Source organism: Anastrepha ludens, chromosome 3 (genome assembly GCF_028408465.1).
Source record: "Anastrepha ludens isolate Willacy chromosome 3, idAnaLude1.1, whole genome shotgun sequence".
In the NCBI taxonomy this organism is placed as follows: domain Eukaryota; kingdom Metazoa; phylum Arthropoda; class Insecta; order Diptera; family Tephritidae; genus Anastrepha; species Anastrepha ludens.
In genome coordinates this window covers 55,480,942-55,502,423 of record NC_071499.1, presented here as the reverse complement: position 1 = coordinate 55,502,423, position 21,482 = coordinate 55,480,942, and the positions used below count along the sequence as shown (strand labels likewise).

General features: G+C 36.8%; 8 protein-coding genes across 12 annotated transcripts in view; 5 read left to right on the top strand and 3 right to left on the bottom strand.

Annotated features, from left to right (window-relative positions):
• Window positions 1-172: 172 nt before the first annotated feature.
• On the top strand, window positions 173-2,289 carry LOC128856459 (cyclin-L1). The gene is made up of 4 exons (XM_054091762.1): window positions 173-859; window positions 919-1,309; window positions 1,367-1,806; window positions 1,868-2,289. The coding sequence occupies exons 1-4, from the start codon at window positions 327-329 to the stop codon at window positions 2,100-2,102; spliced, it is 1,599 nt and encodes a 532-aa protein (XP_053947737.1). The 5' UTR covers window positions 173-326; the 3' UTR covers window positions 2,103-2,289.
• A 3,183-nt stretch (window positions 2,290-5,472) lies between these two features.
• On the top strand, window positions 5,473-6,994 carry LOC128858000 (RNA 3'-terminal phosphate cyclase). The gene has a single exon (XM_054093889.1). The coding sequence runs from the start codon at window positions 5,681-5,683 to the stop codon at window positions 6,758-6,760; it is 1,080 nt and encodes a 359-aa protein (XP_053949864.1). The 5' UTR covers window positions 5,473-5,680; the 3' UTR covers window positions 6,761-6,994.
• LOC128858002 (tRNA (guanine-N(7)-)-methyltransferase) lies at window positions 6,739-7,800 on the bottom strand. Its single transcript, XM_054093890.1, has 3 exons — window positions 7,593-7,800; window positions 7,008-7,515; window positions 6,739-6,945 (listed from the first exon to the last, which is right to left on the bottom strand). The coding sequence occupies exons 1-3, from the start codon at window positions 7,691-7,693 to the stop codon at window positions 6,841-6,843; spliced, it is 714 nt and encodes a 237-aa protein (XP_053949865.1). The 5' UTR covers window positions 7,694-7,800; the 3' UTR covers window positions 6,739-6,840.
• A 36-nt stretch (window positions 7,801-7,836) lies between these two features.
• On the top strand, window positions 7,837-9,422 carry LOC128857999 (WD repeat-containing protein 18). Its single transcript, XM_054093888.1, has 2 exons — window positions 7,837-8,678; window positions 8,739-9,422. Exons 1-2 carry the CDS (start codon window positions 7,926-7,928, stop codon window positions 9,306-9,308), a joined length of 1,323 nt encoding a protein of 440 aa, XP_053949863.1. The 5' UTR covers window positions 7,837-7,925; the 3' UTR covers window positions 9,309-9,422.
• Window positions 9,371-10,431, bottom strand: LOC128858003 (UPF0184 protein CG14818). Its single transcript, XM_054093891.1, has 3 exons — window positions 10,371-10,431; window positions 9,775-9,965; window positions 9,371-9,712 (listed from the first exon to the last, which is right to left on the bottom strand). Exons 2-3 carry the CDS (start codon window positions 9,845-9,847, stop codon window positions 9,483-9,485), a joined length of 303 nt encoding a protein of 100 aa, XP_053949866.1. The 5' UTR covers window positions 9,848-9,965; window positions 10,371-10,431; the 3' UTR covers window positions 9,371-9,482.
• Window positions 10,432-10,873: 442 nt separating this feature from the next.
• Window positions 10,874-21,482, top strand: LOC128857997 (5-demethoxyubiquinone hydroxylase, mitochondrial). The gene is made up of 4 exons (XM_054093886.1): window positions 10,874-10,964; window positions 20,305-20,724; window positions 20,800-20,918; window positions 20,985-21,482. The coding sequence occupies exons 2-4, from the start codon at window positions 20,337-20,339 to the stop codon at window positions 21,141-21,143; spliced, it is 666 nt and encodes a 221-aa protein (XP_053949861.1). The 5' UTR covers window positions 10,874-10,964; window positions 20,305-20,336; the 3' UTR covers window positions 21,144-21,482.
• On the top strand, window positions 10,877-14,251 carry LOC128857998 (RNA-binding motif protein, X-linked 2). Its single transcript, XM_054093887.1, has 2 exons — window positions 10,877-10,964; window positions 13,709-14,251. Exon 2 carries the CDS (start codon window positions 13,741-13,743, stop codon window positions 14,176-14,178), a length of 438 nt encoding a protein of 145 aa, XP_053949862.1. The 5' UTR covers window positions 10,877-10,964; window positions 13,709-13,740; the 3' UTR covers window positions 14,179-14,251.
• The window catches only part of LOC128857996 (protein shifted), a 49,617-nt gene continuing 44,046 nt past the window's right edge, over window positions 15,912-21,482 (bottom strand). For all 5 annotated transcript variants that reach the window (XM_054093884.1, XM_054093883.1, XM_054093885.1 and 2 more), the window contains exons 6-8: window positions 16,670-16,765; window positions 16,390-16,593; window positions 15,912-16,321 (exon numbers count right to left, since the gene is read on the bottom strand). In XM_054093884.1, the coding sequence (XP_053949859.1) occupies window positions 16,290-16,321; window positions 16,390-16,593; window positions 16,670-16,765 (332 nt within the window). In that variant the 3' untranslated portion in view covers window positions 15,912-16,289. The remainder of the gene's footprint in view (window positions 16,322-16,389; window positions 16,594-16,669; window positions 16,766-21,482) is intronic.

The window sequence follows — 21,482 nt, the reverse complement described above, 5'->3', positions numbered from 1 at the left end:
GAATTTTGCAGGTAGTCTGCCATATGTGAACGGGTAGATTAATTTCGTGGATTTATTAGTAATTAATGCATATGTGAACGTCCTTAAGAATTAGTGTATTTTTTACTCATCAAAGGTAAATAAATAAAAGCAACCCTGTACACCCTGTGCCAAACTGCTACAACAAAAACCCTGCTCGCTCAAATTTTATCAAAACTGTCATTTTTATTTCCAATTTTAAGTTGTTTAGTAAATTTCTATCGTGGGATTTTCTTAAAGTTAATTACTTTAAAGTTCGCATATCAGTTTTCTACTTAATTTTCAGTTATTATTAAAAATCAATTCAAATGGTAGTTGTCGAAGTGTATCATCAAACAAAATCAACAATCGTCAAGATGACAAGCACAGCTTCATCGTCTACCTTGGTTAACACAGTTTCGTCGGTATCTGGTGGCTCCACTGGAGCTGGAGTCTCTACCACAGGAGGAGTAGAATCACAGACGGCTGCAAAACCAGCATATCCACGACTCTTTAACAAAATTGTGCTAACGTTGGAAAATAGTCTTATATCGGAGGCAAAGATTAACGCAACACCATCACATGTGGACGGTTTGGATCCGGAGACAGAGAAAGATTTACGGATACTTGGATGCGAGCTAATACAAACCGCTGGCATATTGCTTAAATTGCCACAGGTTGCAATGGCTACGGGACAAGTGATATTTCAGCGTTTTTTTTATTCGAAAAGTTTCGTGCGTTATAATATGGAAACTGTGGCCATGAGTTGCGTTTGTTTGGCGTCGAAAATTGAAGAAGCCCCACGACGCATTCGCGATGTAATCAACGTTTTTCATCACATCAAACAAGTGCGCGCGCAAAAGTAAGTTAAATTGAAGTAACTATTAATTACTTTAAATCATGAATTATTTCATTTTTCAGAGACATAACACCAATGATTTTAGATCAGACGTATACAAATCTGAAGACACAAGTTATAAAAGCGGAGCGCCGTGTACTTAAAGAACTAGGTTTTTGTGTGCATATAAAACACCCGCATAAATTAATTGTTATGTACTTGCAAGTGATGAAATATGAAAAGAACGAAAAACTTATGCAAATGTCGTGGAATTTCATGAATGACTCTCTGCGCACAGACGTTTTTATGCGCTATCAACCTGAGACTATTGCTTGCGCATGCATATATTTGAGTGCACGAAAACTGGGAATTCCTCTACCAAATAATCCTCCGTGGTTCGGTATATTTCAAGTAAGCGAGGACGCCATAGTTGATATATGCTACCGTATTACGGAATTGTACATGCGAAATAAGGTAAGAAATTAGTTTAAATTTAAAATAAAACAGCAAATCATAGGAAAACTTTTTCAGCCAAATGTAGAGAAATTAGACGCTGCTGTGGAGGAATTAAAGAAACGTTATATGGAGTCGCGCAACAAAAACAAGGAGCAAAATACGCCACCAGCAGTTACCACCGTAGATCGCAACAATGGTTCACATAACGCATGGGGGGGCTTTATACAACGTACAATTCCTTTACCGCTACCTACAGAAAATAAGTCACCAAATAAAGACTCGCGTTCACGCTCGCGATCTCGTTCACGAGGTTCACGCTCACCAAAATTTGCATCGCGTTCACGAAGTCGATCGCGTTCCGCTTCCACTGGGACAGTCGAATACAAAACACGCAACAAAAAATCGCACCGTTCTCGCAGTCGATCGCGTACTCCCCCAGTAACTAAAAATAAGAAAAAATCCAGGCACTACTCACGTTCGCCTTCAAGTTCGCCACACGCAAAACATCGCAAAAGGTATGAATTTCAAATTAATGACTTGATTTGAACTTTTTTTGTTTATCCTCTCTGTTTTCAGGAAATCATCAAGAGAGCATGATCGAAATGATTATTACTCTAGCAAGGAACGTATGAGTAGCAGTGATAAATACCGTGAACGGGACAAGTATCAGGAGTACAAAGAGTCAAGCAAACATCACCACGGCTATTCGAGCAAACACCATCACGGTTATTCGAATCGCGGCTCAACTCATCGCGGTGGCCATAAGCATCGTTCAAGTGACCACGAACGCTCTCGTGATCGTAAAAGGTAATTTGATTTTGAGAGTCAAATACCTCGTTGGTTGACCACACACGTTCTAATTATAATTTTATTGAATCTACATTTGTGTGAATAATAGTAATCTTAGTAAATGTTTTCATATGTTGCATTCAAAAATAAAATATGCTTGGAATCAATGCGAATCTATTAATAAATGCGCATTGGATCCGCATCAGATATTCCTCTCTTTTACTAGTTATTGTATTTTTTGAAGTGAAACTTCTTAGGCGTCGATGGACGAGCGATGGAGAGTAAAATTTCAAGGCCATGCAACATTTTGCGCATTTTCGTTCCTGGAGAGAGAAGAAAGATATAACGTAGAGGAAAAGGAGGGAGAGAGCTATACCTTATATATATCTTAGATACACTTTAGGCTGTTTTCCCTGAGTTTTTCCTTGTGGTTGCTAATTTCTAGTGTGAAATAACACTGCCTACTTTTTGGCGCTTGTTTGTTGGTACAAACTTGTAGGAAATATATTTTTGGTGCCTACTTTTTGGCGTTAAATTTCCTTAGTGCCTACTGTTTCGGCCGTTTTTTGGTCACAATTTTTTTGGTGTTTTGTTTTTTGGTGCCTACTTTTTGGCGCTTATTTCCGTTTCCTGGCTAGTGCTTGTGCGTACTATAAAGTGTTATCCATTTCGGCGTCTGATTTATAGGTATTGCTTTGCAGTAATTTGTGCCGTTGCTGCGGCTCTGGAAATACTGCGTTTGTGCGTGTGATAAACGCTCGGAGTAGTGCGCGTTGTTGCCACGGTTTGTGTCCGGCGTTTACCCACACCGGCCGACACTTCTCCGTTTTTGTAAATTTTGTCTATTTGTATTCCCTGCAAATGTTGTGAATTTATTTAAATATATATTCTTTCTCTCTCTCTCATTCTTTCTCGGGCCTCTCCCTCTTTCTTTGTCTGCCTTAAAAGTTTCACTTCTGTTTTGTGTACTCCGCTACACGCACTTTTTTTAACATTTTCTTTTCGTTATATTTCACAAATTTTTGTATTGCCAGAGCAAGTGTTTTTTCAGCAATGTCTACATCATTCTCTAGGTCTTAGAATTCATCGGGAGTAGACTACACAGTATGTAGCCCATTGCCAACAGGCATCTTCAGCTTCCAAAACTGAAACTGCTGTTCCCCGGAGCTCACCAGTGTAGCATAACTCCTCTCATCGCATGTAATCCAGCTGTTTTCAACAATCAGGCTACAACAACAACAGCGGTACGCTCAGCAGGAGCAACTTGACCAACTCCACCAGTCTCTTATTCCCCGAAATGTGACTCTTTCCCGAGAAGAATCAAGCTTCTACAATTAAAAATAAAAATGTATTTACGACATACCACCTTTATAACCTCTGGGTCTCCGAATGTCGTTATTGGAGTTCAACCACTACCATCGCAGAAGAATAACTTAAGCTCGTTCCCACGACAGTCGGTTCTACTTAATCGGAACGACCCGGATTTATATCCGGCCAAGGACTGTCACTTCAGCAGCATTCCTCGTATATGCACGGGGAATATTTATGCTGCTACAACAATAACAATAACTTTAGCTGCCCCGCGAGATCTGCGTTATTTTGGCAGAATTATTTAGATTCTGGATATTGCAGCAGGTTAAACTTCTACTTATTCAGAAACGACCCAGACACAATCAAAGTATCGCTTATTTACTTCGTAGTGCCTTCATTCAAAAACTTTGTTTTTTAGATAAGAGTGCAGAAATGATAGCAAATATTATCAGAAATTCGTGGCGATATATATTAAGTTTCCCATTAGATGAAAACATGGCTTTGCTTTTGCTTAGAGAGGCATGAAAACTTTGAAACCGTTTTCCTCGACATTTTGGTTCCGTTTCCACGACAGTCGGTTCTACGTTACTGAAACGACCCGTATTTATATCCGGCCAAGGACTGTCACTCCAGCAGCATTCCCCGTATGTATGTAAATGTTTATGCTGCTACAACAACAACAACAACAACATTTTGGTTCCTTGAGTTAAGACACTATTGCCCTCTTATTCAGTTGAAACAGCCCGTTTTACAATATTATTTTTGGGTTTTTAATACCTAATTCAATATAATTTCCATGTTTCTTTAAGATTACACACGGGAATGTGCCACGGTATATTCTATCATTCTTGGGATTGTGCTGCAACTCGCATGAAATTGTCACTTTTTTGGAGAAATACAAATTAGGCTGATAATTTCAATATTGCGTCTTTCCAAACTTTGACTCACTTTGGACTTCAGAACGGGCTGATCTAAAATATTTAACATTTCTTTTAAAATTTAAGACACCCTCGTCCTATATAGTGCAATATGTGAATGAATCATTTCGAAGAATCGTTACAATCATCCTTCCGCAAGATGGTATTTTGTTGTTTATTTTTACAATGAATATAACTCTTAATGTCCTATGTCTCACTAAGGATTGATGACCGGAAGAAACGATTACACCTCTATGGTTTTAATTCGCATTCAATAAATTCAAAGGCTTTTTAAAATGTGTAAAAAGGTTTTCAATCTTAAGAAGAGTTGAGAGAGAGGCATTTAATATTTTTGCAGAACCTTAAATGGAGCCAAAAATTAAATTTGCACTTTCAAATTATCAAATTTTATAAGAGTAAAAAAATTTTCATTAGCACTAAAATCTTCTCAGAGTGACCTTTTTTAACCTTTTTTTGTTTAATAATATAGTTTGTTTTTTAACCTTAAGTTTCGGTAGCTTTAAATTAAAAAAAACGAAACAAACACGAAACTTCAAAATTTTCGCATTTTCGGTATAAAAAAGCACTAAATTTATTGCGAAGAGCAAATGGTTGGCAATACTGCACAACTCAGCAAACGTGACGTCACGTACGCTCTGATGGCCGCAATCTTCTTTCTATCATTCTTGCATTCGTATGTTTACATTTGCGATTGTACGTTGACGTGATGCTTGGACCAAACGCAACAACAAATACATGTAGGGTTTTACTTATATGTGATTGCTGTCACCTATAATAAATTCGCCTTGATTTTATCACATCTCAAACTAATTTGTGCGAATTGTAATTTCGATTTCGGAATTAAACCGAGTGGTTTCCAGCACATGAGCGATAATTAAATTAATATGTTTTATATACCCACTGCTTTTGTTGTTAAGTTTTCCAATTTATCGTTGCTGACTATAAATTGCAAATAGCAAATCAGGTATCAGAAGCGCACGAAAGGCATTATTTGATGTTCGTGAAGGTCTTTTTAATATTAATATATTAAATGATGACGGCCGATGCCTTCACTAACTGGGTTCTTTATCTCTTTATTCGGGGACATATCTCGGCCAAAAATATCTCAGCTATTCAAACACACAGCGAAACATTTTTAAATTGTATTTTCAGAGTGGTGTATGTATGTATACTTGGCATAAGTCTTTATGTTACAACTTTACTAGCCCGACAACACTGATGGCAAAATTTTGTTTGAAAGAAAAACAAAAACAAAAACAAGGAACAGCTGATCGCATCAACTTCGCCGGCTAAGGACAATTAGGAGCAAAATATATACGTCCGCAGTAAAAAGTCAGTTTATACCCAAATTATGTCGCAAGTTCTTGAAATAGATGGTAGCTACTTGGAAGGAGGTGGACAAATTCTGCGTAATGCGCTCAGCTTGAGCTGTATTCTTCATCGGGCTATACGAGTTGTAAACATACGTGCCAACCGACCTAATCCAGGTCTTTCGAATCAACATTTATTTGGTTTGAATCTTTTGCAAAATATCACTGGAGCTCGGGTTAATGGTAACCATATGAAGTCAACCGCAGTTGAATTCCATCCAGGAGCTATCAAGTCGGGGCAATACACGGTGGATACACGAACTGCTGCTTCTGTGGCTCTAGTACTGCAAGCTGCATTGCCAGTCTTGATATTTGGTCGCAACACTTCCGAATTAGAGCTAATAGGGGGCACAAATGTAGGCATGGCGCCACAAGTGGATAGTATGACCGAAGTATTACGTCCAAATTTGGAGCTGTTTGGAGTTTCGTTTGATTTCGATCTCCTTCGGCGTGGTTATTATCCGCGCGGCGGTGGGCATTGCAAAGTAGTAATTCCATCTGTACGCAACATAAAGGCGGTTAACTTAACGCAATTCGGAACTGTAAATGAAGTATGTGGGTGGTGTTTTGTGGCAGGCAAGTTACCACTGCGTGTAGCAGAGGATATGAAAAACGCTGCAGAGAAAGTACTGAATAGTGTTTGCCCCATCCAGCCACAATTGGAGTCTTACAAGGAAAGTTCAGAAGTAGCACGTGATAATGGTTCTGGTGTTATATTGAAGGCTGTTACCACGGAAGGATGTACACTTGGGTCATCTGCGCTGGGTGAGCGGCAAGTGGATGGTTTTGCTTTGGGCAAGACAGCAGGTGAAGAATTGGCGAGTTACTTAAGAGATGGTGTATGTGTAGATTGCCATGTGCAGGACCAACTTGTTATATTCATGGCGCTGGCATCTGGTACTTCAAAAATCCGTACAACTGCGCTTACTCAACACACGCGTACAGCGATACATGTGGCGGAGCTAATGAGTGGAGCCAAGTTCTACACTGAAGAAGTGGGTACTAGTGGACATATTATTTTATGTTGTGATGGCGTTGGTTATCAAAATGAACAAAAATAAGATAAGTTTATTATATAGTATGAATTAAAAGTCAAAATAGTTGAAATGTGTTTTTTAATTGGAAAATATTTAATAGAATCCTAAATTCGTCTAAAAATTGCCAAAAAATGGGCACCTTTATTACGCACAACCTTAGCACCTTCTTCGCTGCTCTGATACAATTTTGGTGTAATTGGATCGGCGTTCTAGAAAAATTCAATAAAAAATAAAAATACAGTAATTTACATTAACTGATTTCTGAGTTCACCTCTTCATCATTTGTTAGCCGCTCGTACAGAGGGTGTTGTAACATGTGCTGTACAATCCATTTATGAAGATCTTCAACATCCGTCATTGTGTAAACAAGTCCACCCTTTCGTAATACATACGCGTATTCTGAGAGTAGAGCCTGGTTTATGATGCGCCACTTGTGCTTGGCGCGCTTGAAATGTGGATCTGGATACAGGAAAAACATTTTGTCTAACTGCGCCTTGCGGAAGTAGTTGGGTAAATATTTCATGGCATTTGTACGTAAGCAGGCAATGTTGTTATATTTCCCCGCATGGAGAGTACGCAGTGCTTTGATGCGATCCATGACATAGTCTGAAACTTTAACTCGAATTTCCAGTCCTATCGCTAGCCGATCAGGATACATTTCTCCAAGAGTGACAAGAAACCCACCATAACCGCAGCCAATGTCCGCGAATTCTACATATTGATTGTTCGCTACGTTTGGATACAATTCTTTCCAATTAACATCATTCGGATGAGCTGGGCTATGAAAAAGTAATGAAAGAATATAGAGTTAGCATTGTTTTTATATTCCTGTAGGTATAATTAAAAATAATCTTACTAGTCAAAACAATGGTCTGCAATAGGGTTTGAATGTGCTCTTTGTCGGTAATACCGCTTCTGTGGCAAAGATATACAACCACTTTCTGGTTCTTGTACCATCTCTTGATTTTCTTATTTACGTTGCAAAATCCAAGCAGTGTTCTTACAATAATAGCTTCATAAACAAAAGTTGTTCAGCACGTTTCTTCGCCGTCAGCTTACAATTAGCGGTGTGTCAATTTTTGACATCTCTTACCCAAAACGTAAACAAAACCACGTGTAAATAGAAACGGAAAAGACGAGTTTTAATAAATATCAACATTTGTAGTTTTAAGCAGAAAAAATATTGGAGATGGCGGAACTGATAGAAGTGCTTTTCACTAGTGATTCCAATGAGTCGCAGGCGTCCATTACTGCATGGGATTACAAAACCGGAACCAATCTAATGGTTTATAAGGCTGGAGGTGTCGTGCAACAGCGCTCCATTTCTTTACTCAGTCACCACTACATCATGGCTGCAAACAGCACCAAACCTCTTCTACACGTTTGGCCTATTAATTCACAAAAGCAAGTGACGCATGTACGGTTCGTTTTGCCTGGTCGCGCCAACGCAGTGGCACTTTCTCCAGATAATCTCTATCTTGTGGCAGCTATTCAGGAAAATATTTATATTTGGCACTTGTCGTCTGGCAAAATGTTGAATACCATTTCAAAGCATTTCCAACCCATTAACTGTATTCGTTTCGACGACGACTCACATTTTGCAACCGCTGGTCAAGACGGTAGTGTATTGGTGTGGAATTTGACGACTGTGTGCGCCCGGGATGACGACAATCAAACACCAGTATACACATTCACCGATCATGGTCTTCCTGTAACGGATGTGCATATAGGTTTTGGCGGCACACGTGCATTTATGATAACTGTATCACTAGACCGCACCTGCAAAATATATGACCTATTTATCGGTGCACTACTTTTAAATGTAGTCTTTGCAGAAGCGTTACACAGTGTAGTAGCAAATACTTTAGAAACCACTGTGTTCGTGGGCACGGGCGAAGGTAATATTTATGAATTTCATATGGATGCCGCGGCAAAATCTAAGGTAATACAAACAGCGCACGATAATATTTCAGTAAAAATTTAGAAATTGTTTTTTTTTCAGGAATTGCACATTGAAAAACAACACTCCAATCTTTTTAAGGGACATAAAGAGGGCTGCGCAGTTACTTGTTTAGCATTATCGATCGACGGCAAGACACTGGTCTCTGGTGGACAGGACGAACAAGTATGCATTTGGGATATTGCCAGTCGGCAGCTTATAAAAACTATGCAACATAAGGGTCCAGTGACGAATTTAAAACTGCGACTGACAAATCCAGATATATTCAAACCTGAAAATAAGCCACCGAGAAAATTCGCTGGAAATCTGCGACGCATGCTTGATGCACCGGAAGCAAGTGATGATGAGGTCATTGAAGTTTCAATAACTAAAGAAAATGCGAATACAGATTACGAGTGGTGGCCTATGCCGAAATATCCATTTGATTTTTATGGAGAGGCAAGCACTTCTACTGCCACTGCGTTAGCGCCTAGCGGTGAAACAAATGGTCACACTTTAGGCGCGGAGGCGGCGAAGGAAATTGAGAGGCTACGTGCGGAAGTCCAACATTTAAAGCTCGTGAATAAACAATTGTTCGAAGTATCAACAAAACAATTATTAACGAAAAAATAACTATAATATTAAGAAAAAATAACTTTTCTTGCATACAGTTTTTTTTATTTATTCTCACACGAATACATGTATTTAAGCTAATTAATTAAACCAAAGCAAGCAAATGTTAACGAAGATTTCACGGCCTATAATACTTTTGTATGCACATTTCCCGTGCATAAACGTTCAACGCACTTAACCATCGGTGTTCTCAATTGCATCAGCGTCTTCAGCTTTACAGCTAATGCTCACTGCTGCCAAAGAGGCGGTAGTCTCCTTTTCTTTATCTTGAGCTATTTGTTGGCGTATTTCTCGATTGGAATCAAGTAGTACTTTAAGCTGGGCAATCATATCGTCGGTACGTTGTTCGAAAAAGTCCAAAACTTTAGTGAGCTCATCTAGGCTTTCGTTAACATCTTGCACTTCTGGAAATGGTAAATGGAAGTTTTTAAGTGGCGATTTATTGTTGATTATGATTTATACTCACCTCGCAGATCAGATTCTCCTGCATTTGCGGAGGAATTGCCGTCCACTGGATCATCAATATTTTTGGGTGTCATTTTGTATGCTTCGGTAGTTTGTTTTTAGATTAAATTGCTTTCGTCCTGCTGGAATAGTTTTGTATACTTTTGTTGCAATTTGGTCAGCTGACTTTTCTTTTACCCTTTTAACGTGATTCTTTTATTTTGTTTTAAGCCAGAAATGTTTGTTTTTGTTTTTGTTTTTTTGTTACCGAGACAAGTGTCAGATACATGCAAAAAGATTGTAGAAATGATTTCAAAGCTTGGTAGATTTCAAATTGCAAATTTAGTGTCGAATATTTAGTTGTAATTTTTTCCTTGCTTCGTTCTGCTGTATATGAATTTAAAATACCACAAGTAATCTCAAAACATTTTCTATTTGATAGTTGCAGCAGAGAACATTGATGTATACATGAAATCAATGTTCTCTGGTAGCACCGAACAAAAAATACAAAAAAGCTGTAAAAAGCTGGTTTCTTTAGAGCAACTACACATTTAAAGAATATCGTGAAAATTTGTTTCTTTATATAAAAAAATATTTTAATATATTGTAAAGTATTACTATTTTTTCTGTACTGTGATTTATTTGTATATCTAAAAGTTTACATATAAAAATGAATATTTGGTTGCGAACAGTGAAGTTTCGTTAACCGACTGGCAACAATAGCGAACGAATGAGATGTCAAAACAAAAACATAAATTGGTCTTTTTTCATTTCTTCTACCGATTTACATCGAATATCTTTTGTAGATTCCAATATGTGTCGAAGTACACATTATAGTTCATTGAATAGGTAGAAGCTACAGAGATTCAGTTGTTCGTAACCGCAGGCACCCGAATGAATATTTGGCCAATAACTGGCTTTATGGGGAATTTTTATTCTGTTAGAAAAAACCATGGAATAAATTTATCCCTTGTATGCCATCTGAGAATTTATCTCAAAATTGAAGCACAACAATTTATTCCGAAAGAGTGGCATCGCTTCTGTTTACTTTTGGCATGTTTGAAGCAAACCTGCCAATATTTTTTTAAGCCAGATAAACCAGCTGTATAGATAACCCATCTGATTTTGGGAGTTGCGTTCACAAGTTTATTTTTGTCGGAATTTTGTTGTGTAAATAATATTATTCGCACAGAAGTTTGAATAAAAGTGAGGGTAAGTGGTGCACTTATTGTTTGAATTATTACAGTGTTATATATATACAGACATAGACTTGCATAAGGAGAAGAGACATTTGGTACTACCTTATGCGGACGATCCGGATTTATACCCCGCTAAGACGGCCCCTTCAGCAGAAATGTCTGGCGAATGCATACAAAATACATACGAAAACTGTTGTTGTATCTTAAGACAATATTGCGATAAGTAGCAGGAATTACCATTCTTGATTTAGTTGAAATCTCAGTATCTCCGGCAACGCAAACAACTGCAAGGAGGCGTTCCCACGGCACTTGGTTTTACGTTACCGGAACGACCCGGATTTATATCCGGCTGAGACCTGTCACTCCAGCAATTTTCCCCGTAATTGTATGGGGAATGTTTATGATGCTGCAACAACTATAACAACTGCAAAGGAGGTGCATTGGAATCGGTGAATCTACCATTTATTTTAAATAAAATTTGGCACTCGTGTTTTATACTAGATAATTACCTAAGTGGTCTCCACCGAGATAGTACTTGCGTGGTTGTTGTTGTAGCATTGTTGCTGGCATAGTTAAAAGTTTTGCTGCTTGTCTACAAAAATATGCCCGACCATTGTAATGGATGTAATCTCATTAATGCTCAATAGCAGTAGATGGGCAAGAAAACTGCTCGATGTCTTATTACCTGCCCTTCGAAGAGTCGGGTCTACTCTACCGAAACGACATACGACGATACCTGACTAAGGCTCAATCCAGCGACATTCCTCAAACATTTGTGGAGAGCGATATGATGTTATTACAAAAATAATGTTCTATTGCCCAATTATGACGAAGAATTAAAAATTACTGTGCGAGTAGAAAAAAATGTCACTGTGGTAGTGAGCATCTTACTCAGATTTGGTACGGTGTATGCACCTACGAATTCAGGCCTCTCGACTAAAATTAGAATCTTTTCTGATATAATGCCAATGCGATACGAGATGATCTCTCATCCTTGGTACCAATGTAGCATATAAAGAGAAGATAATTGTTAAATTTTTTGTTTATATTAGCCCATCAGCTCAAAGGCCATATCTAGGAAATGAAAAAGACTCGTAATAAAAAATTGAAAAAATATATATTTTACAAACGCCCGCGTTCCGATCCATAGCTGGCCGTGTCGTCGAACCTTCCAGCACTTTAATATTCGATGTGGAGCGCATTCGTTGCAAAGATCTTGTCGAGAAAGAAAGACAAAAGCATTTGGAGAAGGTTAAGTAGTATTTATTGGCATATAGGTATTTATTGGACATTTTAACTGATATATATGCATATCATATAGAGTAATTCATTAAAAATTCTTTGTAAAATTATGAGGATCGTTAAGTCAAAGAGTTCGCAATAGAACTCTGCTCCACGACTCGAAAGGAGACTGGTGTGTTCGATCAATACATGAACTCTATTTCCTGTTGTTGTTTTGGTTGCGTCGGTTGGTGTCACACTAATTGTGTTCATTCAAGTCATATTAAGTATTTCGCCTGGTGTAGCCCTATAGTTTGGTGCCAGCTAACCTCCCTTAGCCTTTGTTCTTCATTCCTAAGCTTCTCCCTGATAGTGTGCTGCCCATAGCAAGGAAGAGTTCCCATTAATAACGAGACCGCAGCCTCTCTTGTCAATGCGTCCGCTATTTCGTTCTAAGTTATACCCCTGTGTCCTGGGGCCAAAATTAGCCGGATTCGATTGTGCGCTCCTAACAGATTCTGTTTCTCGATACGCTCGAGGATCAGTGAGGACTTAATCTCACAAAATGACAAAGCCTTGAGCCTCACCTGACTTTCGCTTGGAATGTCAATTCGCGCATGTAATTGAATATATCTAACAGAAGGTCTGTGAAACGAGCTGGCTCGACGAGGTCGAACCTTAGGTAAAGCAGTGTACGATGAATTGGTTTGAGTTCACATGTAAGGAGATGTTTAGTATCGTACGAGGCCTTTTCATATACATATGTTTGATATATCCATATATGCTTATCGCACTATAATCCCCAAAACTTATTTGGGACAGTGTGTATTTGGTTGCCTTAGTGCATTCTGACAAATAGGTTAAGTTAGGTTAGACGGTTCACTTAGACAGGGAAGAGCAAACCCGCAAGAATAGGCAAAGGTGGTAAGAGGAAGGATGATGATTGGGAATTGTGTTTAGAAAAACGGTGCTTAAGAACTTCTCTCTTGGTTGTTTATTAATTGAATATGTGGCTGTGAAGACTTCGTGATTTGTATGTATATTAATAGTTTTAACAAATATTGAAACTATTTCTAGGCATGAGTTGATGGGAGTGTCAGAAAACAACTCGAAGGCTTCCCATTGCCTGCCGATGTGTGACCGCACTTATATATTTTTTCCGTCATTCGTTGCTGCATACGCCCATTGCGCATAGATCTCAGAAGCTGTCGAATGGTCGTCACGAAAAATAGCTGTAATATGACGGTGTCATTCATAAGCTTAATACTAATTAGTGCCTCTCCCTTCACACACTGGATTTATTTTGGGAAGTTTTTTGAAAAATCTCATAAAATCCGAAGTTCCATGAAAGCGATGAGCAAAATATTTTATATTATTTCTATTATTTAACACTTAACTTAAAAACCATTACCCTTAATAATTTTAATCGAAAGATAAAAATATTTGCTTGTACTTCTGATTAAAAGTAAATTAGAATACAAATGAAAAATCAACTTTAATATTGGAATTCCCTTATTTCTACAACGCTTTCCGCAGGATTATATAAATGTATTAACATTCTTATCAACATGAATACTATGACAAATATAAAAAATGTTCTCAAACTCAGTGCAACTGATTTGAAAGGCGGCAAGAAATCATGGCATGACATGTATAAGGATTCTGCTTGGATATTCGTTGGCGGCCTGCCGTACACTCTCACGGAAGGCGATATCATCTGTGTATTTTCCCAATATGGCGAAATAGTTAACATCAACTTGATACGAGATAAAAGTAGTGGGAAATCGAAAGGATTCTGCTTTCTGTGTTACGAAGATCAGCGTTCGACTATTTTGGCAGTCGACAATTTAAATGGCATTAAAGTACTTGGCCGAACAATACGAGTTGATCATGTCGCCGACTATAAACCACCGAAGGAAAATGAGAAAATGGACGAAGAGACTTTAAGACTGTATATGGAGGGCTGTGCACCGAAAGCAGTGGTACAGAAAAAGGAACGCTCATAAGTTATGGATAATTGATTTGTTTTTGAATAAGGTTTAAGATAAATAATATTTAAATAAAGAAAAGAAAATAGAAAATTAAACGAAATGTACTCGTATTTTACTCACAGGATTCTTCACTCAAGGTGTAACCAGTTAAAAAGGCCATACATTTAGTTTGGAAAATTACTTTTATTCAATTCAAAGTCAAAAATGTGTAAAAATAATACAAAATTAAGAATCATTTTACTTTTGCTCTATATGACCGCCTTTTGCCTTGAAAATATCCCTTGAGACGGTCCAGAAACGAATCGCAAGTTGCCCGAATGTAACTTGCAGGTATTTTGGCCCACTCGCAAACAATGGCTTTTTTCAGCGCCTCGAGGCTGGTGAGTCTTTTACTTCGGATCTTGCTCTCCAAAATGGCCCAAAGAGAATAATCTATCGGATTCGAGACTTGTGAATTGGAGAGCCATTGTGTGGACGTTATGAAGTTTGGAACGTTGTTTTTTTAGCAATTCTTGGTTCACTCGAATCTTGTGAGACGGTGCCGAGTCCTTCTGAAACGTAAATGGTCTGCCACCGAAATGTTTGTCTGCCCACGGCTTCAAAGCAACCTCCAGAATACTTTTCCGATAATATTTCGCATTTACCTTGACGCCAGGCTCGATAAAAACGATTGTAGAGCGCCCATCTGCGGTTACAGCGGCTCGGAACATTACCTGTGGTGAGTGCTGCTCAATTTGAAAAATTTTCTCATCAGAAAACACAATGTGCGGAAATTGATCGCTTTCGGTCAACTCCTTCGCTCTCTAAAGTCTGACTTGTTGCTACTTTGGTGTGAAATCATACGACTTTTGGATCTTGTAAGGCTTGATTTTGAGATAATTTTTCAGTATGCTGCTGATGCGGCGAATGCTACGCTCAGATATTTTCAGTTCTTTCGCCATTTGATTGACACTTCATCGGGGATTTCGCTCAAGTCGCTTCTTCACTTTTTGAACCATTTCACGTGAAATTTCAGTCTTTTGATGACCACCTCGATGACGTTTCGCGAGGCTACCCGTATCAATGTAACGAGTAATGGTGCGATAAACAAAAACTTTATTTACTTTAAGGTGATCGAGCTCACGAACAATCGTTGGTTGTGATTTTCCAGCCAAATAGGTATAATGCAATCACACTATCACGCTTGAGTTCCATTTCTGATATTCTTTTTTCGCTTACTCTCGGTAAAATGCTTCCGCGCGCTTGTAAACAATACTCTGAACTGTCAACTAGCCAACTAACAGATGCCCGTGCATCAGTAGCGCGAGTGGTCTAAAGTTGGAGACTCTTCGCGTGCCGGACCCTGTAATACGTTTGGTAGAGCTGCTTGATCACCGATAGTCGCACCATTGATATTTTTGATCATTTTGGTATCAAAAGCCATTAATATTGGTAGATGGTAAATGGGTCTACAGGAGATAATTTTATCAACAAAAAAAAAATTACAACGAAATTACAAGAAAATAGTATTTTTTTTTTAGGTAAAGCAAAAGCTTAAATTTTGTTTTTGCTCTACTGCTACTACGTGCTCAATGCTTCTTGGTACAAGGTTTAAAACTTTGAGATATGTGGTTTTTGTTGTAGCATAAACAATATTTTTATGAAAAATTATAAAAAATTAAACAAAAAGCAAATAAATAGCCAAAACTTTGCAAATGTCGCAATGCTATTATTGTGAGTGCCTCTGTACATACATTATTTTTTTATAATATATATTAGATTGATATTTTAATTTCATATTTTTATTTTATAAAAATGTTTACTTCCAATTATAAATTAGAAATTTTCAGACTTCCTTGAAGTAAAATTTTGTTACATTAATTAAACAAAAAGTTTATCACAACATTTCTAGAAATAAACGATTCTAATGCGCCTTTACTAGGCATACAAATATTTAGTATTAATTATACTTTCAATACAATACATATTAAAGAAGAAGTTGAATTATGTATACGTCAGCGATAGATTAAAAAAATAAACTATACAGCAAACTAACTATCGATCTAGCAAAATTTTCAATAAAAAATAATCCGACAAAGTAGTAAAGAGAAGAGCTAAGGGAGATCCATCCAAAGCGTTAGTTGTGCCTATCTATTAAGGTGACGATGTTTTTTGATTCCTGTAAGAAGAAACAAGCGATGATTCGAGTAAGAAAAATTGTACACATGAGATGTTTTTGACACTTACTTGCATTGCAATATTGCCCATAAAAACCGGGATCACATTTGCAGGTCTTATTCGGCATACAGACGCCATGCTTGCAAGGGCGCTTACACGTGGAACGCTGCCTGCGGCCGATTTCACAATGATTTCCAAGCAGCCCACTTGGGCAGCGACATATGTTGGTGCCTATACAGCGGCCACCATTCTTGCAGGGAATCACACATTTAGCTATGGATGTAGAAAATAGCAGAAATATGCTTAAATAAAAATAGAAAAAAAAAAATTCAAACAAGTGAAAACTAACAATATTCACAGCGCAGGCCATAGTATCCCTTGGAACATTGACACTTGTCCTTTTGTATGCACTTGCCGCCGTTCAAGCATTTCTCGGTGCAAATGCCTGAAAAAATTTAATCCAAAGACAAAAGAGGGTTGTGATCATTATAAGTAATATTGTATAAAAAAATTCATAATTAATATAATAAATATTTTCTGAGCAAACATTTTTCAATCAATAATAATTATTTGTTTTTGAGTTTTTTCATGGATCAGAGTTATATAGTAAATCATTTAATAATTTGTATTGCTGCCTTATAAGAATAATTACTTTTGGGGTTAATTGTTTAGGGTTAGAATGCATATAATTTGTTGTATACTATATGTCACAGTAGCAATTTAACTTTTGTATATTTGTATAAATGAAATAAATTTTCATTTAGAGAATATTGTCTGACCACATCAAGGGGAATCTATTAAGGGGTTATATACAATTAAAATTTTCAAAAAAAAATTTTTTTTTTCCTAATGTATATATATTTAAGAATACACACAGAAAATGTATTATCGTTCCGGTGGATATTTTCAAAGTTATACCCAAATTTTATACGCGTTTTTCTCTCAGTAGACCCGTTGATTTTCTTTCTGAAATAAGGAAAGGCCATTCCATTCGCACTATCGTCGTATGATTCTAGCTTCCAATGAATGCCTGCTGTTCCACGCAGTTCGTCCTTTTCTTTTTTATTTTCTTCTGTCGTGACATTCCAATAGTTTGTCTAGTGCCATAACCTTTAAGGGGTTATATACAGTTATTATATTTTTTTATTTTATTTTCTTAATGTACATATATTTAAGAATACACACAGAAAATTTAATATTGTTCCGGTGAACATTTTCGAAGATATACGCAAATTTGAAAAGGCGTTTCAGAGTAAAGTAAAGTGCTTTTCAAACTTTAAACGTGATTTTCTCCAAATGGTGCTTCCTAAGTCGTTGACCAACATTACTCGAAAACGGTTAAACCAATTAGTCTCAAATTTTAACATGAGCTTCTTAAATATATGTTTTAGTAATTAATCGAAGATTTTTTTCTCACCGATAAATATTTTTTTGTAAGCAATTTAAGGCCGAAATTTTGGTCAAAAATCGATTTTTTTTTTTTGAGAAACCACCATTTTGTCAAAAACAATTTATTTTGCTTATTCTTTCGATTAATTACTAGATTTAACATTACTTTAACGAAATCTGTGTGGTTTTTCAATTTCCGAGGATCCAGTTCAGAGATATAGGGGTCACCTCAAAACGTCTTTTTCGAGAAGAGCTGTAGATCCTTTCCAAATAAATATTTTTACTAGTACTAAGTCTTAAAATACAGTTAAAAGATCAAAGTGTACAAATTTTTAGATCAATAAATTTAAAAGTTTTTTCAGAAAAAAATTCTGGAAAATTCGCTGTTTTCGGCCTTCTAACTGTATATAAGCCCTTAAAGGTGATAGCAGTAGACCCGTTGATATTCTTTCTTCCGCCGTGCACATTCAGATGCCAGCACAAAATTAAATAAGGGGAAGTCATTCCATTCGCACTATCGTCGTATGATTCTAGCTTCCAATGAATGTCGGCTGTTGCACGCAGTTCGTCCTTTTCTTATCTATGTTTCTTATCAATGTACAAAACTTTCTTGTCGGTCTAATGCCATAACCTTTAATGAATGCGCCTTGGATCACATTGTAAAATATTACTATACGAACTTTCATACAATCAACATCATTCAGGGTCATCAGAGCTCTTGTTTTATATGCTGGATCTTTCTAGATTTCTAATATTTTTATTATTACTCGTAATTTTAGCTTGATTCTTTTGAGCTTGATTCCTTTAATAGAAATAAAAATATTTCTATTTGTCTTATTCATTATAGTAACTTTTTTTTAATTTACGGCCGCCATAGCAGAATGATTTGAGGGTGACTAAAATTCGGTAAGGTCCTGGTTCGATACCCACAGAGGGCATGAAACAACTAAACAACTAAAGTTTTCTTCTAATAACAATGGCCCCTAGACAGGGAATGGTAAACCTCCGTGTGTATTTCTTCCATGAAAAAGCCCTCATAAAAAATCAATAAATCAAGACGTGCACCACAAATCGAGGGATGTATGCGCTAATTATACGTACTGTGAGCGTCAAAAGAAAGTGCACACCACATATGAAGTTTTAACTATTTATTTATTTATTTTGTAATTTCAATTATTTTGTTATAATTATATAATTCATACTACAACAAGAATCATACAATGCAAAGTTTACAAAGTTCGAAACTTTTTATAAAAACTCGGTTAATTTTCATCAAATTTTCAAACTGTTTACTCGAGAGTTTTTAGAAATATTTCGGGTATGCAGTTTTATAGATCAATGAATTTTGGTATACCAGAGTGCAAGTTTCAAGTGGTTCAAAAAGCGTTGGGTGTTTTTTTTTTTTCAAAAAAAAAAAAAAAAATGGAAAAAGGCACAAGACTCCGACCAAAAAAAGAATTAGCCAGCTGATTAGTGTGATTTTTATGAAAATTTGCCGAGATTTTAAAAATTTTATACAAAGTTCGAAAATTTCCGATGTATGGTTTTTGTTGTAGTAAGAACTATTGTATATTTTTTTAAAAATAGTCAAAACTTATCAATATCTGTTGTACACTTTCTTTTGACTTTGACTGTGTGCATATATTTAAGTTTTATTTTTTCATCATTTATTTGATTTTTTTTATTGTTGTTATTTATCATTTTTTTGTTTTTTATCAGCAGTAAAAATCTTTCTCCTTTTTTTATACGTTGCAAATAAATTTAGTTTGCGATTTATGTTTCTTACCCAGGAACTTATTTTTTATTCAACTATATTATTTAATTTTTTATGTAATAATTTTTCTTATATAAAATTAATTTTTCAAAGTTTCGATAAGAGACATACTTAATATAATAATAAATATTTTCGTTCCCTGATTCAAATGAACAAATTATAACATCTTATTAGCAATAATAAAGGGTCTTGCAAAAGATGCGTCCAGATGTTGTTTTAAATGTAAAAATTTAGATTATTTCAATTTTCACTATTTTTATTCAAATTATATGTGAAAAATGGCATCGTTTAAATGTCCACCATGAGCACGTCTACTGGTAAAATTCGCAAAATGGTCGATTCATGAGGGCCTAATTATTCGTCGCCTAACCTCGAGATATCGATGTTGAAGGTTGTTCAGCAACACTTAGCGCTACAGCAGCAATATTCCCTTCAGAACGTCCAGTTTTTGGTCTGCCAGTCCTTTTTCTATCCTCGACAGAACCAGTTTCTTGACATTTTTTCACCAACCTTTGAATTGTCGATTCATTGGGACGATTATTTCTACCAAAAAAATCACGAACTTTTCGTTTTGTTGTTCTTAAAGATCGACCATTTTCATAATAAGTTTCATTAATTTTAATGTGTTGTTCTATTGTGTGAAATTGTACATCTGTCAGCTTGACAAATATCAAAGATGACATAAAAAAGGTACCGTCTAGAAATTATTCACTACTGCCATCTAAGCGTCAATTGTGAAAGACCCTTTATTATTAAACTATTAAATAGTTAGTGGTGTTGATATTTAAAAGTATCCACTTCTGATTTTCTTACTTGCTTAGGAAAATTGAAAACACATACATTGCATTCAATCATGTTGCGACTCCCGAATAAATGCAGCACGAACAGTTGGCGACTAATTCAGTGCCGTACGATTCTGCGACAGCAAAGACAAAATGCTTCAACCGAGCACGGAAGCACGCAGAAACCTGAATCCAACACGACCACGTTACGAAAGCGTCCTACACCCTTAACAGATGAAATTATACGTGTTGATCATGCTGGCGAATTGGGTGCCGATCGCATCTATGCGGGTCAAATGGCTGTTTTGGGTAATGGCCCCATGGGCAAGACAATCGCACACATGTGGGAACAGGAAAAAGAGCATCGCAAGCAATTCGAAAAGCTTATACAGGAGCACAGAGTGCGACCCACAATAATGGTACCGTTTTGGAATGTGGCCGGCTTTGCGCTGGGTGCGGGTAGGTGAAACATTGAAATAGAAAACCACGTGATATTATAAGAATGAAAACCTCACTGGGGTTTCAATGCTCTAGGCACTGCATTGTTGGGCGAGAAAGCAGCCATGGCGTGCACTGTTGCTGTGGAAACGGTTATTGTGGACCATTACAATGAACAGCTGCGACAAATAATGGAGTCCCCCAAACCAGATAAGGTGATTTAATATAGGTTAATAAAAGAGTAATTGTATATTCAATGGTTTTCCATTTACTATTTGCAGGAACTGTTAGATACAATAACAAAGTTCCGCGACGAGGAGCAAGAGCATCACGACACGGGAATCAACTGCGGCGCCGAGCAGGCACCGTTTTACAAAGCATTAACCGAGGTTATCAAAATCGGTTGTAAAACTGCTATTGCTATTTCAAAGCGTATCTGAGTCAATAAACTCGTTTAAGTAAACTCAGCTTTGTCCAAGGCGAATCTATTAAAGGTGGTATCGGCAAATCAGCTGATTTGTTTTTTTCGCCGTGTCCATGTCGATGTCAGCCCAGAATGAAACAAGGCGGTTTCATTACTTGCTTTCTAGTTTTCCTTTGATAATCAAACGTACATAATATTGTTGTTCGTCTAGTGCCACCACCTTTAATGAATGCGTCTTGCGTTTAGTCTTAAATTTTTTATTTGGCAATAACTGTCATAGTTGTAATATATTTATAAATACTTATCTGTATAAAAGTTGTTTCTAATACAAATATAACTACGAGTAAAAATTTGA

Coding starts and splice junctions, on each gene's coding strand:
- LOC128856459 (XM_054091762.1), top strand. CDS start 327: ATGGTAGTTGTCGAAGTGTATCATCAAACAAAATCAACAATCGTCAAG. Junction 860..918: donor AAACAAGTGCGCGCGCAAAA/GTAAGTTAAATT, acceptor TTCATTTTTCAG/AGACATAACACCAATGATTT. Junction 1,807..1,867: donor CACGCAAAACATCGCAAAAG/GTATGAATTTCA, acceptor CTCTGTTTTCAG/GAAATCATCAAGAGAGCATG.
- LOC128858000 (XM_054093889.1), top strand. CDS start 5,681: ATGTCGCAAGTTCTTGAAATAGATGGTAGCTACTTGGAAGGAGGTGGA.
- LOC128858002 (XM_054093890.1), bottom strand. CDS start 7,693: ATGGTACAAGAACCAGAAAGTGGTTGTATATCTTTGCCACAGAAGCGG. Junction 7,516..7,592: donor GCAGACCATTGTTTTGACTA/GTAAGATTATTT, acceptor ACTTTTTCATAG/CCCAGCTCATCCGAATGATG. Junction 6,946..7,007: donor GGCTAACAAATGATGAAGAG/GTGAACTCAGAA, acceptor GAATTTTTCTAG/AACGCCGATCCAATTACACC.
- LOC128857999 (XM_054093888.1), top strand. CDS start 7,926: ATGGCGGAACTGATAGAAGTGCTTTTCACTAGTGATTCCAATGAGTCG. Junction 8,679..8,738: donor ATGCCGCGGCAAAATCTAAG/GTAATACAAACA, acceptor TTTTTTTTTCAG/GAATTGCACATTGAAAAACA.
- LOC128858003 (XM_054093891.1), bottom strand. CDS start 9,847: ATGACACCCAAAAATATTGATGATCCAGTGGACGGCAATTCCTCCGCA. Junction 9,713..9,774: donor AGGAGAATCTGATCTGCGAG/GTGAGTATAAAT, acceptor TACCATTTCCAG/AAGTGCAAGATGTTAACGAA.
- LOC128857998 (XM_054093887.1), top strand. CDS start 13,741: ATGAATACTATGACAAATATAAAAAATGTTCTCAAACTCAGTGCAACT.
- LOC128857997 (XM_054093886.1), top strand. CDS start 20,337: ATGTTGCGACTCCCGAATAAATGCAGCACGAACAGTTGGCGACTAATT. Junction 20,725..20,799: donor CGGCTTTGCGCTGGGTGCGG/GTAGGTGAAACA, acceptor TCAATGCTCTAG/GCACTGCATTGTTGGGCGAG. Junction 20,919..20,984: donor AGTCCCCCAAACCAGATAAG/GTGATTTAATAT, acceptor TACTATTTGCAG/GAACTGTTAGATACAATAAC.